The sequence below is a fragment of the Cupressus sempervirens genome, chromosome 4 (genome assembly GCF_028749045.1).
Source record: "Cupressus sempervirens isolate cs-2001-9-10 chromosome 4, ASM2874904v1, whole genome shotgun sequence".
In the NCBI taxonomy this organism is placed as follows: Eukaryota; Viridiplantae; Streptophyta; class Pinopsida; order Cupressales; family Cupressaceae; genus Cupressus; species Cupressus sempervirens.
This window is the reverse complement of record NC_143121.1, coordinates 292,374,809-292,389,370: the sequence shown is the minus strand read 5'-3', so window position 1 is coordinate 292,389,370 and position 14,562 is coordinate 292,374,809. Positions and strand designations below refer to the sequence as shown.

Below are 14,562 nucleotides of genomic sequence, written 5' to 3'. Positions count from 1 at the left end.
TTCTGTAAACTGATCCTTCAATAAAATATGGCTCTGTTGATCAAAAATTGTGTGTGGAGGATGTGGAGATAGTAGATAATTGTCAAGGAAGACTAGATCACTTTGTGGAGCGAAAAAGCTACACTGGTGAACATATAAGGGTATATAAGCATTCCTCTACTTGGCGTCAAAAAATGTGTGCTTAGATGTTTAATGGGGACGGCTAATAGACAAGATGTTTAAAACTACATGAAATCGGCCAGCAAACAGATCTCATATTGGAACATAACTATAAAATCAATTAAATGTCAGAAGAGACGGTGGAAGTTTGTAGTTCACAAGAGACTTTACCAGAGTGAGTGATATAGGAATTACAACATTAATCTGGTATTATACAAGAAGAAATACAATTGGAATTAATAGATAAAGGTGTTCAGAATGGAAATCCGAACTTCAGAGGAGAAGAAATAAATTTAATGGATAATTTTTCACCTGATCTAAAATAAAACAAAGTAAACTAGCTCATGTATATCTACAGAGGATTTTGGGACAACGATGCAAGAAGGAAAATTCGAGGAATTAGTGGAAAATATTTTATTAGATGTGTCAGATGAAAATTTTCAAGAATTGGTAGGGGAGGTGCTTGTGAAAATTAACACTATTATAGTCACTAATTATTAATCTCCTGCTAAAAACAAATTCTTATCTAATATCGAAAAATAACACAACTACAATTTCACGAATAAATATGGAAAGAAATTCAAAACACAAAGAATACAATATTTTTTGACAAATTGTCCTTGGAAAAACCCTTAAGGGAAAACCAATTCTGCAGATGGAAAATATATTAACTTCAGCAAATCAAGAGATACAAAATTCTATCTCTCACTAGCAAAATTCAAACAACCTCCTAATTTCTCCTACCGATATTTCCCACTACTATCCCCAACACTATTATTGTGCCCTTACTAACATTGCAAGACTGTTTGCTATCACTGCAAACTCATTTGCTAACATTGCAAATGCTTCTACAACTCTTGTTGTTCTTTGTTCTGTTTTGTTCTCCATATGCCTCTCTTGCCCCTTTTTTATACTACTTAACCAAGAGGTTTCTAGTTGCTTCTTGATCAAGACAACTCAACCAAGAAGTTTTTAGTTGTTTCCTAACCAAGAAGTTTCTAGTCTCAAAAATCACACAGTTACAATCCTAATAGCAATATCATAATTTGACTTATTGTGAAAATTATCTCCTACTTATCGACTTTAGTACCGTTACAAAAGTGTTTTAAACTCAATGAAAAAAAATTTATGTCTTGTATGAATGAATGCACTAGGTTTGTATTTAAAATGAGAAATAATCAAGATTACATCTCGGTGCGGTTATTGTTATTACCATACTAAAACATGAAGTCATCATTGATGTATACAACTGCATAAAGTATTCCACACAGAAAAGGGAGAGTTTTGATCTAGCTATAAGTCTAGACAAAACAATGCATCATGGTTCAATCAAATAATTATCACATGTCAAACTGAAAAGATTTGTGAATGAAGCAATTTAATTATCATATTGCCTTCAATGTATTCACTAGAAATCCAAAATTACTTGCAGAGTGTCCTCCTTTACTCAATTCCTCCTTTGCCATACCTCTTAATCTCTCTGCAACTCTTCTCACTCTCCCTCCCTCCTCCCCTTCCATCAACAATCTAATCTTTCCCTCTATTTCTTCACCTTTTATAATCATATTCCCATCCTCTACCTTTTTCACCCCAAATCCAAACTTCCATTCCTCGGCCATTAGTCTACTATTCAAGAACTGATCCACTGCAAGGGAAAACCTCAACATGGGAACACCCACCGAAATGCTCTCTGTAATGAGATTCCATCCACAGTGGCTGAAAAACCCTCCCACCACAGGATGTGATGTAGTGCAAGGCAAGAGAATCCCCAAAGGAGATGTCCTAGGCCCCTGCTATATAACCATGTAGCGAAAACACAACAACAAGAAGCAACAATGCAAGATCTGATACCAAATCATAATAATATATTCATAAAATATAACAGATTACATGCAATGTGTTGGGCTGTAAGGCTTTCCTAGTTACGGCCAAATACAAAGCAAGTAATAGTTCTGCAAGATCCCTCAAGATCCAATCCCACACCCTAGCTAGTCTAGATCCACACTCTGGTAGAAACCTCCAAGGAGGATCTAAACTTGTGCTTGCAAGCCCACCAAGCAATCTCCTTATTTTCCAAGCCGCAACTACTAGCCCTCCTCAAAATCCACTCTTCCAAGCTCCTCCACTTCTCCATGATGGATGAATAATGCTTAAAGATTTCCCCAAAATCCTTACTTATATCGATCTAAGCCACAGGTCGGCCCAAAACACAAGTTAAATACAAATACATAAATTAAATGCCAAAGTCGGCCTCCTACAATAATTAAATTTCCAAAATCAATATCTTAGTAAAATTGCGATATCTCCTAGCTCCGAATGAATTAGAACTCGAACTTCGAACCATAGGTAGAAGTCTAGGCTCTCTTCCATCTTTGAAATTTTCATCCTTTAACTCATTTTAAAAAATTAGATACATTTTCTATAGTAGGAACCAAATTCCTAAGCAAAGCCGAACTCCTCTCAGACCATGCCGAGTAACCAAAGACCATGCCGAGTCCCAAGACCATGCCGAGCAACCATAGACCATGTTGAGCAACCAAGGACCATGTCGAGTCCCAAGACCATGCTGAGAAACCATAGACCATGCCGAGCAACCAAGGACCATGCCAAGTCCCAAGACCATGCTGAGCAACCAAGGACCATGCCGAGTCCCAAGACCATGCCGAGCAACAAATTCATTCTTCAACCAAGTGCCAGTCCAAGCATCCACCAAAGCAACTACCGAGCCTCCTCCCATGAACTCCAAAGTAGCCACCGAGTAAAACCAAGATGCTCCTACATCAGACTCCCCAAGTAAATAGAAAAGTGTGTCCCACACTTTGATGCCCAAAGAAAGAGCAACAACCAACTTCATCTTCACCAAAGGCTTCCACTCCAACAGGGATAAGAAAACTAATCTGCACATCATCCACATTCACATCATTCTATCAAACACTAGAATCTCATCCAACCAATCATCATGCTCACTCCCAAGAACAAACTGAACATAATGCTTCATCAACAAACCCCCATCCATATCAACAACTAGTGAATCCACACCAATAGCAACAAACTCCATATCAGCCATAAAATTCACATCAGTAGCAACATGAAGATCTCCATCAACACATGCCAAACTCTCAAAACCAACCATCTCATTGCTTACAACAAGATGCTCTGCAACACACAACTCACCACCAACAGCAACCAGATCATCCACAACCAAGTGCTCTACAATTTTCATGTCAGACTCATCCAACTAATCATGAAAACCAATGTCCATCCCAGCATCAACAAGGTTAGGAATATCTTCAGCAACAACTTCTAGTTGTTATGTAGGTTCTGTATCAAACTCCACAAACTGATCAACAAAACCAAACTCTGCCACCTTGGCCTTCTTAGCTTGATTAGCCAATCTAGCATCCAACTGAGAAAACATCTTAGAAAAATTCCTCTCCACTATATCATGGAGTTTTGCAATCATCTCAGGGTCCAATCCTCTCAGAGCCATCTCCCAAGATCTTCAAAAACCCTCTGCAACAAATCCTTCCCACGCTCCTTATGAAAACCTTGAATTGTTTGCAAGTTAGATCGAAACCTACCAGCTTGCATGAATAATCAGGAACCACATCACAAGTCTAGGACCACGGATTTGCAATCCAAAAATTCTCTACGATCATGCCTCAACAAGATTATTCATCAATCTTTGCATCCATCGACCCATCTGTAAGCCCTCTACAATTGCAAGCTAGAACCACAATCTGCTACCTCACAATCAAGAGATCTAGGACTCCAGAAAGAAAATCCACCACCAAATCAAGATCAACTCAGATCTACTTCTCCAACCCAAGTCCTGGTGCAAACTACCTCAACTTCGATGATTTGTCCACACACTCAGGAACAACCTTCGCTCTAATACCACCTGATGCAGTGCAAGGCAAGAGAATCCTCAAAGGAGATGTCCTAGCCCCCTGCTATATAACCATGCAACGAAAACACAACAACAAGAAGAAAAAATGCAAGATCTGATACCAAATCATAATAATATATTCATAAAATATAACTGATTACATGCAATGTGTCGGGCTGTAAGACCTTCTTGGTTATGGTCAAATACAAAGCAAGTAATAGTTCTACAGGATCCCTTAGGATCCAATCCCGCACCCTAGCTAGTCCAAATCCACACTTTGGTAGAAACCTCCAAGGAGGATCAAAACTTGTACTTGCAAGCCCAACAAACAATCTCTTTATTTTCCAAGCCACAACTATTAGCCCTCCTCAAAATTCACTCTTCCAAGCTCCTCCACTTCTCCATGATGGATGAATAATGCCTAAAGACTTCCCCACAACCCTTACTTATACCGATCTAAGCCACAGGTTGGCCCAGAACACAAATTAAATACAAATACATAAATTAAATGCCAAAGTCAATCTCCTACAATAATTAAATTTCCAAAATCGATGTCTTAGTAAAAGTGTGATATCTCCTAGCTCCGGATGAATTAGAACTCAAGCTTCGAACCATAGGTAGAAGTCTAGGCCCTCTTCCATACCTAAAATTTTCATCCTCTAACTCATTTTAGAAAATTAGATACATGTTCTACAACAAGAATAAAATTCTTAAGAAAAGCCGAGCTCCTCTCAGACCATGTCGAGTAACCAAAGACCATGCTGAGTGACCTAAGACCATGCCGAGTCCCAAGACCATGCCAAGAAACCATAGACCATGCCGAGCAACCAAAGACCATACTGAGTCCCAAGACCATGCCAAGCAACCATAGAGCATGCCGAGCAACCAAGGACCATGTTGAGCAACAAATTCCTTCTTCAACTGAGTACTAGTCCAAGCATCCACCAAAGCAACTACTGAGCCTCCTCCCATGAACTCCAAAGTAGCCACCAAGAAAAACCAAGATGCTCCTGCATCAGGATGTTTCAGAACCTCTGCCTGCGAAAACCAGGCTTTGACTAAGCCCTGCTCTTTACATTCCTCTAGAAATCCAATCAGCAACATGTTTGACAAATGACTGGCCTCTCTATCTGGACAAAGTGCCCTCATGAAATAGCTCCCGCTCTTCATGAGACCAGTGGCTATTTCTCTTATCTGACCTCTCGCCATGGTCATGAAGCTGTCGAAGGATATATAGATGATTGACCATGCCAGTTTTGAATCCAGCCACTCGCTGCAGTCCGTGTCGAGCTGCGAAGAGGGGGAGCCCTGCATGATGAATGGGCCCACACATCACACTGTTGTTTTGTGGCATTGTATCTCAACGGCTTTGGAATCCAAGGCGTAGAAGGAATTCGCCACAATCCAATCTACCATCCTCACATTGTCGAAGCATTCTACTATTTCATGTGCCCCACAAATAATAAAGAAATAAAGGTCTTTGTCATGGAGAAATTTTACAAGAGAAATTGGGGAAGCGAGATTAGAAGGAAGAAATTATATTATATAAATGAGTTCAACCCCGCTTGTGATCAACTCCAAAAAGCATACATAGGAGCCAACATTTATTGGAGGGCTAAAATTCTTATTGCTCAGCTGAAAACCAACTCTCACCAACTTCGTTGTGAGACCGGACGTTGGAAGAGGCCAAAGGATGCTGGGGAAGAGAGAATTTGCAGATTCTGCAATTATGGGAAAGTGGAAACTGAAAGCACTTTATTTTAGAATGTGAAGCCTACAAAAGTAGTAGAGATAAATTTGTGGACACTATATGTGACAGTTCTTGGCATAACCTATTCAACGAAAAGTACATTGAGCAATTGGGTGGACTCATCATCATCCTGCACAAGCAGCGAACATTGCTACTTAAATCTGTTTGAGTTGTCTTGCTGTCCCATAGGCTATTTTTAGTCTCGTGGACGTTAAAATTTTATTTATTTATTTATTTATTTTATTTGCCCAGAGGAGACGGAGGGATCAATTCGGCTGAGAGGTCCGTTGGTTATAAAGGAAGTGAGCCGGCAATAAAATCCTTCCACCGTTCAAACCCTGCAACGAGATGATACCCCCCCAAATCAATTTGTTATTCCTACAAAACCCAGAATCATGCAAATGAAATCATGATCAGTTGGAGTTGCATACCCAAGCTTAAATGATAAAAGACTGAAAAACTTGCGACAGACATTGGACAGAGCGAAACAGAGTGGAGGGACTATCTATTGGCGAAAGGAACAACCCACTTGATGAATACGTCGGCCACAATACACGTTGCAGGTGTTCCCGAGAGTTTGAGATTTGCGAGGAGTTGAGCCACATGAGGTTCCATGTTTGTCAGCGACGAAAAAAATGCAGGCATGTTAGCCCACCTTCCGGATTCCCCCACCACGCAGTCTGGAATGATTGCCGCCCGGAGGTTTGGATCTTCTTTGAAAGGATTGACGTCTGCCTGTGTAAGCATATTGTGCCATGATTCGGTCACCACGAACGAAACGGGGATTTGTTGAGAGGCGAGCTTTAATGCGAACTACATCATCGGATTTACATGGCCTCGCTCGGGATATGGAATCACTACCGCATGAGTTACGGCCATTATTTCCCTTTTCAATTAAGCGCTGCAAAATTCTAGATCTCAACAGAGCATATAAAGCTGTTCAAATAAATGGTCAACCGAATTTGTTGTGGACACAAAATTTTTTTAGTGGATCTCTTGTCGGGCTGTAAAATCACAGGGAAAGAGAAAAAATTTCAACACGAGAGGAAATTAACGAATGATTCGTAACGCATCTCTATTTTTAAGTGGAAGTGGCGTGCAAAGACGTGCAAAATTAGATTTCTATGAATTCATTGCCAGAAGTCAAACTTTGGGTGGGGAGGACTGTTATTACGCCCAAGGCGTTTCTTTACGAAGGGAAAGAGCTCATTTTTTCAATCTGACGGTTCATATCACAGTGACTACCATCACAAGAATATCAGCCGTCCATTTTGTGATCACCTCTACATTTAATGAAGAAACTTATCCCGCATCGTCCTTATAGCTGGTCATGACTCCAACCGGACAATTTTGTTCGACACGTGTAGTTGTTGAAGCGGTTTAAATTGCTGGCAGCTATAGACTCTATCAAGCCAAATGGGCTCACAGGGTTGTCGAATCAAGTGTATTCGATTTTGACAGTCCTTAAAAGAGCCTATTTGGCAAGCGGAATACGATTGGAATAGGCATTTGTCTATTCCTAAAATCACCTAATTCTTTGTTTTGTGCATCATGTAGGAATAAGGAATAGGCATACGATTGAAATACGTATTCAGTTTTGAGCCATAAAAGGAAGTATTTCAATTCCACATTTTTATTAGTTCCTGCCGTATGGCAGGATACTATAGCATCCAAGTGGATGCAAATTTTCAATAAGTTTTGACCAATTGAAATGTTTTATATATGCATTCCAACCTAGTTTCATAATGTTTTTGAATTCATGCCATTATTTTCATTTATAAGAACATGTTAAATTCAAATTTCCCATTGGCTGTTGTGGTGAACAGTAGGGTTTTGAGCTTTTTCCATTGTATTAAGAAATGAATTTTTTGACAACAATTGATCTAACATTAAATAAGCATATTGTCAATGACATTTTTTTCTTTGTAGTCTTTATTGCTTGGCTTTATGTTTTGTCAATTGTCTTATCTGAACCACTATGCTTACCCAATTCCCAGATCTAAATCTTTAGGAAATCCACCGTATTTTGATTTGGATTTATACTGTGCACTGTTTAGGTGTCATATTGTCAGCAAAAATGTCAGTTTTGGTAGAAAATGTGGTCAGAATTGTTTGGTCTGTCTTTTACTCATTCTCTTGGGGAATGTTTTCCGGCTGTCTGTCCACTGCATTTAATTGGATTCTTCAGTTCTGGTCATCTAAAATTCCTATTTATTAGTAATTGTTGATTTCGGAGGCATCGGGAAAATTGGACAGTTCCTTCTGTATGCTTCTGAGAAGTAGGTTTTGTTGCAGAAAACAGGTATGTTTTTCTCTTTCTCTGATGTATTTTGCTTAAGATTTTGTTGCAGAGAATAGGTATGTTTTTATGTTTTTCTCTTTCTCTGTTGTATTTTGCTTGAGATTTTGTTGCAGAGAATAGATATGTTTTTCATTTGTTGATACTGCTTCCTTTACTACTTTTTCTAGAAAATTGTTGCAGGTTTGATATGCGTTCTGTGTGTATAGATGGCTTATTTTTCTATTTACTCTTCAATATTGGTTTTGCCTTCTCATATTTGTGAGGATTTGAGCGTCCCTGATAGAGGCCTGTATTGTAGCAAGCTTTGTTGAGTCGCTGTATTTAGGCAACAGTTCTTTCCTACGAGCAAATGTTGTTCTGCAAAATCTGTACCGAACAACAACAACAAGAACAAATCGATTAATAAACAAGCGAATCTGGGTATATACATAATTCATTTCTATTTAGTCTTTGTGTTCTTCTGAAATCAAGAAATTATTGATCCAAACCTGCAAAAGTGACGTTTTTGTCGCCAGCCATGAGGTCCTTCCATCATTTCCTCTCCACCCACGGTTGAGTGAGCTCTATGGGGCCAGAAGAACAGCTAAAAACCCAAAAAACGCATCCAATAGCTTGGTATTGTGCAGCAACTCCATAGAATATAGATCCCCATATTGCGTGCGCAAGAAAGATTGACGAAGCTGTAGTGGCCAGTGTAGAGCTGGCTCAAAAATAGAGATTGCGAAATATAGGACGAATTTGAAAATAGAAACCTTAAATTGTTTTAAGAAAAAACAATGCAAAAATATAGATCGAAATATCAAAATTAAGTAAATGAACACCACCAGGGGGTTCTTATCATTTTTCAGCCATAGGTGTTTAGGGTCTCCCAAAGGAAGCACTTGGACATAAGCTTCAACATCTCAAGGTCTTTATCATCATGACATTAGCCTCCCAGAATGTGCCGCTCATGTAATGCAGGCCATGCTTTTCACACAGTGGTGCTTCACCTAGAACTGCAAAACCCCATGAAACCAGTCCATCCATGGCGAACAAGTGATATCTCCAAATCAACATTGGCTGCTTCTTCACTAGTGTCTGCAATGGGTTGCTGACAATCTTGGGGCCTTTGAAAGTGAGCTTTAATGTCTGGCTGTAGCTTTCAACACGCAGGAATGGGTATCATTTCTGCATAAAATTGAGAACCCAGTTAAAAAAAATTCAAAGTCTTTTAACCCATATGAACTCGCAACCTTGACCCTTACCCCGGACCGGCCAACTCAATATACCACCATAGTTTCATGTACCCATACCGACCGTAAGTATACAAAAAAGGCGGAAAAGTAATCCTGATTAGAAGAAGAAACCCTGATTACCCTCCCAAGTCATCCGCCATTGATTCATACACCCATAACTACCATAATCGTACAAAAAAGGGCAAAAAGTAATCCTGATTACACTCCACTCTTATCAGCCATTAACTCATATACCCATTTCTATGCCAAGAAGCTATATTTTCAATGGTTATACTAGTAGAAATATTAAAAATAGAAAGAGCAGTTTTTTTTTTAAATAGTGCATCGATACAAATGTTAGAACCAAGAATTCCACTTCCCCGATCTATTAACCTTATTATTAGTGTTTGCATGTTAGTGCAAAAACCAAACAGTGGTGATTTGAGCTATAAATCTTTATGCACTATCAAGTGACCAGTACAGGAAGGTCAAATCTGCCAAAAACTAATATTTCAAAGCATATTTATATAAATCAAAACCCGTAATGAACAGATTTAAGGTTCACTAAGACTTACCACAAGACCCCTGATCTTTAACTTCAGTCACGGCTCCCTTCTTTCTCCAATCAACAGAATCGGGCAACGATTCACCATTACTGTACTGATATCGAGGACTGGCAGACCTAGAAAGCCTCTTCTTAGCATCGGGCTTAACACCAAAATGCTTAGCCTTAAATTCCTCATGGCTCAGATCTGCAAACTTGTTCAGACCCAATTTGTAGGAGGCCGTATTCTCCGTATTGTGCTGATTGGTAAACAACAAATTGTCCTTAAATATCTTAAATCTCTGTTGTTTCTCATCCAGCCCATTGTAAGCCTTACCATTCTCTACAAGCCACTGCTCATAGAGCTCCATGATTTTATCATCTCTGCTCAGATCGGTCACTGTGCATGTCCATGTAGATGAATGCTCGCTCTGCTTCATGAGATCCGTAGTTGAATGGACTGGAGAAGAACCGGCTTCCGGTGCAGGCGGAGGCGGAGGCAGTGGTGTGGGGTGTGAAACTCTCGGATGGTCTTCTGTATCGGAAGCAGAATCGTCATCTGTAGCGAAACCCTGACCGTCAGAGGAGGAAGCGTGTCCCAATGAAAAGCAACACCTACGCAGACCATTCCTTCCCATTGAGTGAGTATGAGTTATGTGGATCTCTTACAAATTGTGATCGAGGGATGGTTTTCTTAACGCAGAGCTTACAGTGTCAATTTTAGAGTGCAGAAATCCAACTCCAAACTAACGCAAATGACGCCAAATGCAAACGAAATGCGCTTCTTCCATCGACATTCGAGAAACAAGGAGGGGATAAACCCGAGCATTTATTTTAAATTAAATTTCGTCCAGATGAAATTAAACGAAATGACATGAAATCGAACGAAAGGACGCGTACTGAAAGCCCCCAGCGCCACGAAACGAAACGAAATTCAGCGAAATTAAATGCGAGTCAGAAACGTGGACTGGCATATCCGCTGGAAAGCACGTCCCGTACATTGATTTTTGCTCCCCAGTCCACCTGTTGCCTCGGTTCCCGCTCGCCCTCTAAAGGAAATTCGAATCCTGCGTCGCGTCCGCTTGGCGCATTTCAAAATGTAGCGGACTTCAGGCAGCGGTCAAATGGAGTTTACGTTGGTAACCCCACATCATACAAGTAATGTCACTATTATTAATGTTTATTTAGTCTTACTATGAACAAATATCTCTTTGTCGCTTCTGATATTGTCTTCTTCTTTTCATGTAGTATGTGTTTGTCATTATTATTTTTCCTCTTTTGTTATATTCATATGTGTAGGCTTTGGTTTCTAAATTAATTTTTTAGAACTTTTTCCTAGTCTAACTATTCAATCTGAGAACAGTTTTTAATGTAACATTTTTTCTTTAATATAGAGTTGTTGTGTCTTGTTTGATATGTAGTAGATAAGGTTAACAAATATTTTTTATGATTAGATCTAGAGATTTTTGAATTACACATTAAGTTCTAAAATTATATTTGTTTTGAAAAATATATGTAAGTAGAATAGTAATTTTTTTTTAATCACTAAATTTTGAAATTCATTATTTCAATTACAATGATTTAAAAATAAGTTCTTTAATTCATAAAAAAAATGCTACTATTTCAATTACAAAGAATAGAGGAAAATAAAAAACTGATTTAATTTATGTAAGATTTTTTCAATTTGTAAAATAAATTATGAAATAAAAGATTATATTAATTAGAGAGAAAAAATTCGATTTACTTGTTTTGAAAAATATATGTAAGTAGAATAGTAATTTTTATTTTTTAATCAGTAGATTTTGAAATTAATTATTTCGATTACAATGATTTAAAAATAACTTATTTAATTAGTAAAAAAAATGCTAGTATTTCAATTATAAAGAATAAGGGAAAATAAAAAATTTAGTAAAAAAAAACACATATAATTGATGATTATAATCTGTGAACAGATTAAAAGACAATAAATTATAAATGACAACTTAAATTGTGACTTTTTGAAATAACATAACACACGGATTTATTCAGTAAACAACACATGGATTTATTTAGTACTTTCCAAAACTACTCGAGTTTGCAACGTGCATTTTATAATTTTGTTTGAAATTTGAAATTTTAGGTCAACCATGTCACTTCTCTTGAAAGTGTTTATTCATTTTGAATATGTCACAGATATTGTGTTATCAAAATGTCTGAACGAATTTATATTCCAAGTCCGGGTCCTCAGTGGGATTTTCCAATCATTGGTGCAATTCAGTCTACAACTTTGGAGCATGTATTTGTCATAGAATGCAGAAATGTTGAGAAAGCATTATGCAATGTGCTTGGTGAAGAATTCCTAGAAAATAAATCTGGGAGAACAACTTATGCAGATATTGTTTCTAAATTCCTCACCAATTGCATGGATCTTTTAGAAAATTCTGAAATTGTAAAGAAAATGGCAAATGCGTATGTGAAGCCTTGTTTCAAACCTCTTGAAGACTATGATGCATACATCAATGCATATGTTATAGAGATGAGTAGTAGCCTCATAGGTGGCTTGTTCTCTCTTGAATCTTTGAGCTCTTGTGATGTTACGACTTGTGTTTATTATTCCCTGAAAATTGCAATAACCAGTAAGTACAAGCCTCTAGTGGACCATGCATTGCTTGCTCACCAAACTCATTTCTGTGAGCTTAGTGCCTCAAGAATCTCAGATGTTTGCAATGCAATGATACTTTTGCAACTACATATTTCTCCTCCTGTAATTTCACCTTATGTAAGCACCATTTGCTCAACAAAACCTCAACCTACTGGGGATGATATATAACCTATTACACATTCACCCATATGGAATTGTAGTAGATGAGCATGTTATCCATATATGTACATAGTAAACAGCATATGCAATGGATAAATGAAAATGTTTCATAACTTTTGCAATAAAAATACATATAATTATCTTGTTATCAATGCATCATATTTATTTTGATTTAGATTATCACAATGTATAAGTCATAAACCAAATTAATCAAATATTGAAAAAGTGATATGAGACAAATTTGTAGTATATGTTTTTTACAAGTTAATATTATTAGTTCCTGCCATATGGCAAGATACTTTAGCATTCAAGTGGATGCAAATTTTCAATAAGTTTTGACCAATTCAAATGTTTTATATATGCATTCCAACCTTGTTTCATAATGTTTTTGAATTCAGGCCATTATTTTAATTTATAAGAACATGTAAAATTCACATTTCCCATTCGCTGTTGTGGTGAAAGTTTGTTATTCTTTATATATTGTGCAATTTTTGGTTTAGTAATCTTTATGAAAACAAATCTAATACATTTGTAAGAAATGATTTTGTGAACTATGTAATTAATTGTTCTTCTCTTTCTCTTTGTGAACTGCAAAGGTCGTGAAAGATACATTGAAGGTTGTCAAACTGGAAAAACATCTCAGAAACAACTGATAATTAACTACTATGTTTCCATCCTTTTCTGCTCACAAAATTATACTATCACATGTCAATGAATTAAAATGCATTTATCATTTGTGTTTTCTGAAATATTTGCAATGCATTTATATTCCTTGAATTAAACCAAAACTTGATCAATTTAATGTACATTTCCTCGTTTTCTTTTACCATCTTTGTGCTTGCCCTTATCAGTCTTTTCCCCATCCACAACCTAATTTTGTTTAGGATGCATTGTACTTATTTTTATTTAGATTATGACATCGAATATTGAACAGGTGATATAAGCCATATTTGTACTATTTTTAGTACACATTACTCTTCATTTTGAAATATTCTATAATGCATTCTATGATTCAAATATTTATATTTTATACAATTTTTTCATTCAGTAATCTTTATCAAAATAAATATAGTAGATTTGTAAGGAATGATAACGTGAATTATGTAATTAATTGTTGTCCTCTATTTGTTTTTCAGGTGCAAAGGTCGTAAAAAAGACACTGAAGGTTGTGAAAGTAGAACAACGTCTCAAAAAAAACTGATAACTAACTGGTATGTTTCCATCCTTTTTTTCTTACAAAATAACGCAAGTATTACAAAAAACATATAATTTAGATTTAGTCTTAAAAATGAGAACTTAATTAGTCAATAAATAACAGGACATGGGTAGAATTTGTTTTACAAGTTGAAAACTGTACTATCATATGTCATTGAATTAAAGTGCATTTGTAATTTGTGGTTTCTCAAATATTTACAATGCATTCATATGCCTCAAAATGCATACTTGTCTATAAATAGTAACAATGTATAGGGTCCTACTACATCATCCTACTCTTTATTGTACATATCTAAAATTTTTGTGCTATGTATCTATAGAAACCTACATATTAATTACATGCATATGAATTTCCCACCAACAATATCTCTAAAAAAATGGAGAACATTGAACTTAAGCTATATCTTAGAATTCAATTATTCGTAGAAAAAACTAAGAAATGTTGGTCGTTTTCAACAGGTTTTCCTCTATCCACATTGCATCAGTATGAATACTATAAATGCATCTACTATAACATATCCTCGAATAGATGAATTCTCTGAATTTCCACAACTTTGTATCCTTGAAAGAATCCAACAACTTCCAAGTGAATGCCAAAGAAAAATATTGGAAAGCTATTTTTATGACAACCATGCTCCAATGTTTCGATATCATGGATGGGGAAACATTGAGCCGATAGAAGAGACCAA

The 14,562-nt window shown here is 36.9% G+C and overlaps 1 protein-coding gene and 1 pseudogene across 1 annotated transcript; both read right to left on the bottom strand.

Annotated features, from left to right (window-relative positions):
- Positions 1–1,544: 1,544 nt before the first annotated feature.
- On the bottom strand, positions 1,545–6,677 carry LOC149561165 (UDP-glycosyltransferase 86A1-like; annotated as a pseudogene).
- Positions 6,678–9,863: 3,186 nt separating this feature from the next.
- Positions 9,864–10,687, bottom strand: LOC149561164 (putative cysteine protease RDL3). The gene is made up of 2 exons (XM_089827753.1): positions 10,569–10,687; positions 9,864–10,473 (listed from the first exon to the last, which is right to left on the bottom strand). Exons 1-2 carry the CDS (start codon positions 10,685–10,687, stop codon positions 9,879–9,881), a joined length of 714 nt encoding a protein of 237 aa, XP_089683879.1. The 3' UTR covers positions 9,864–9,878.
- Between the last annotated feature and the right edge of the window lie 3,875 nt (positions 10,688–14,562).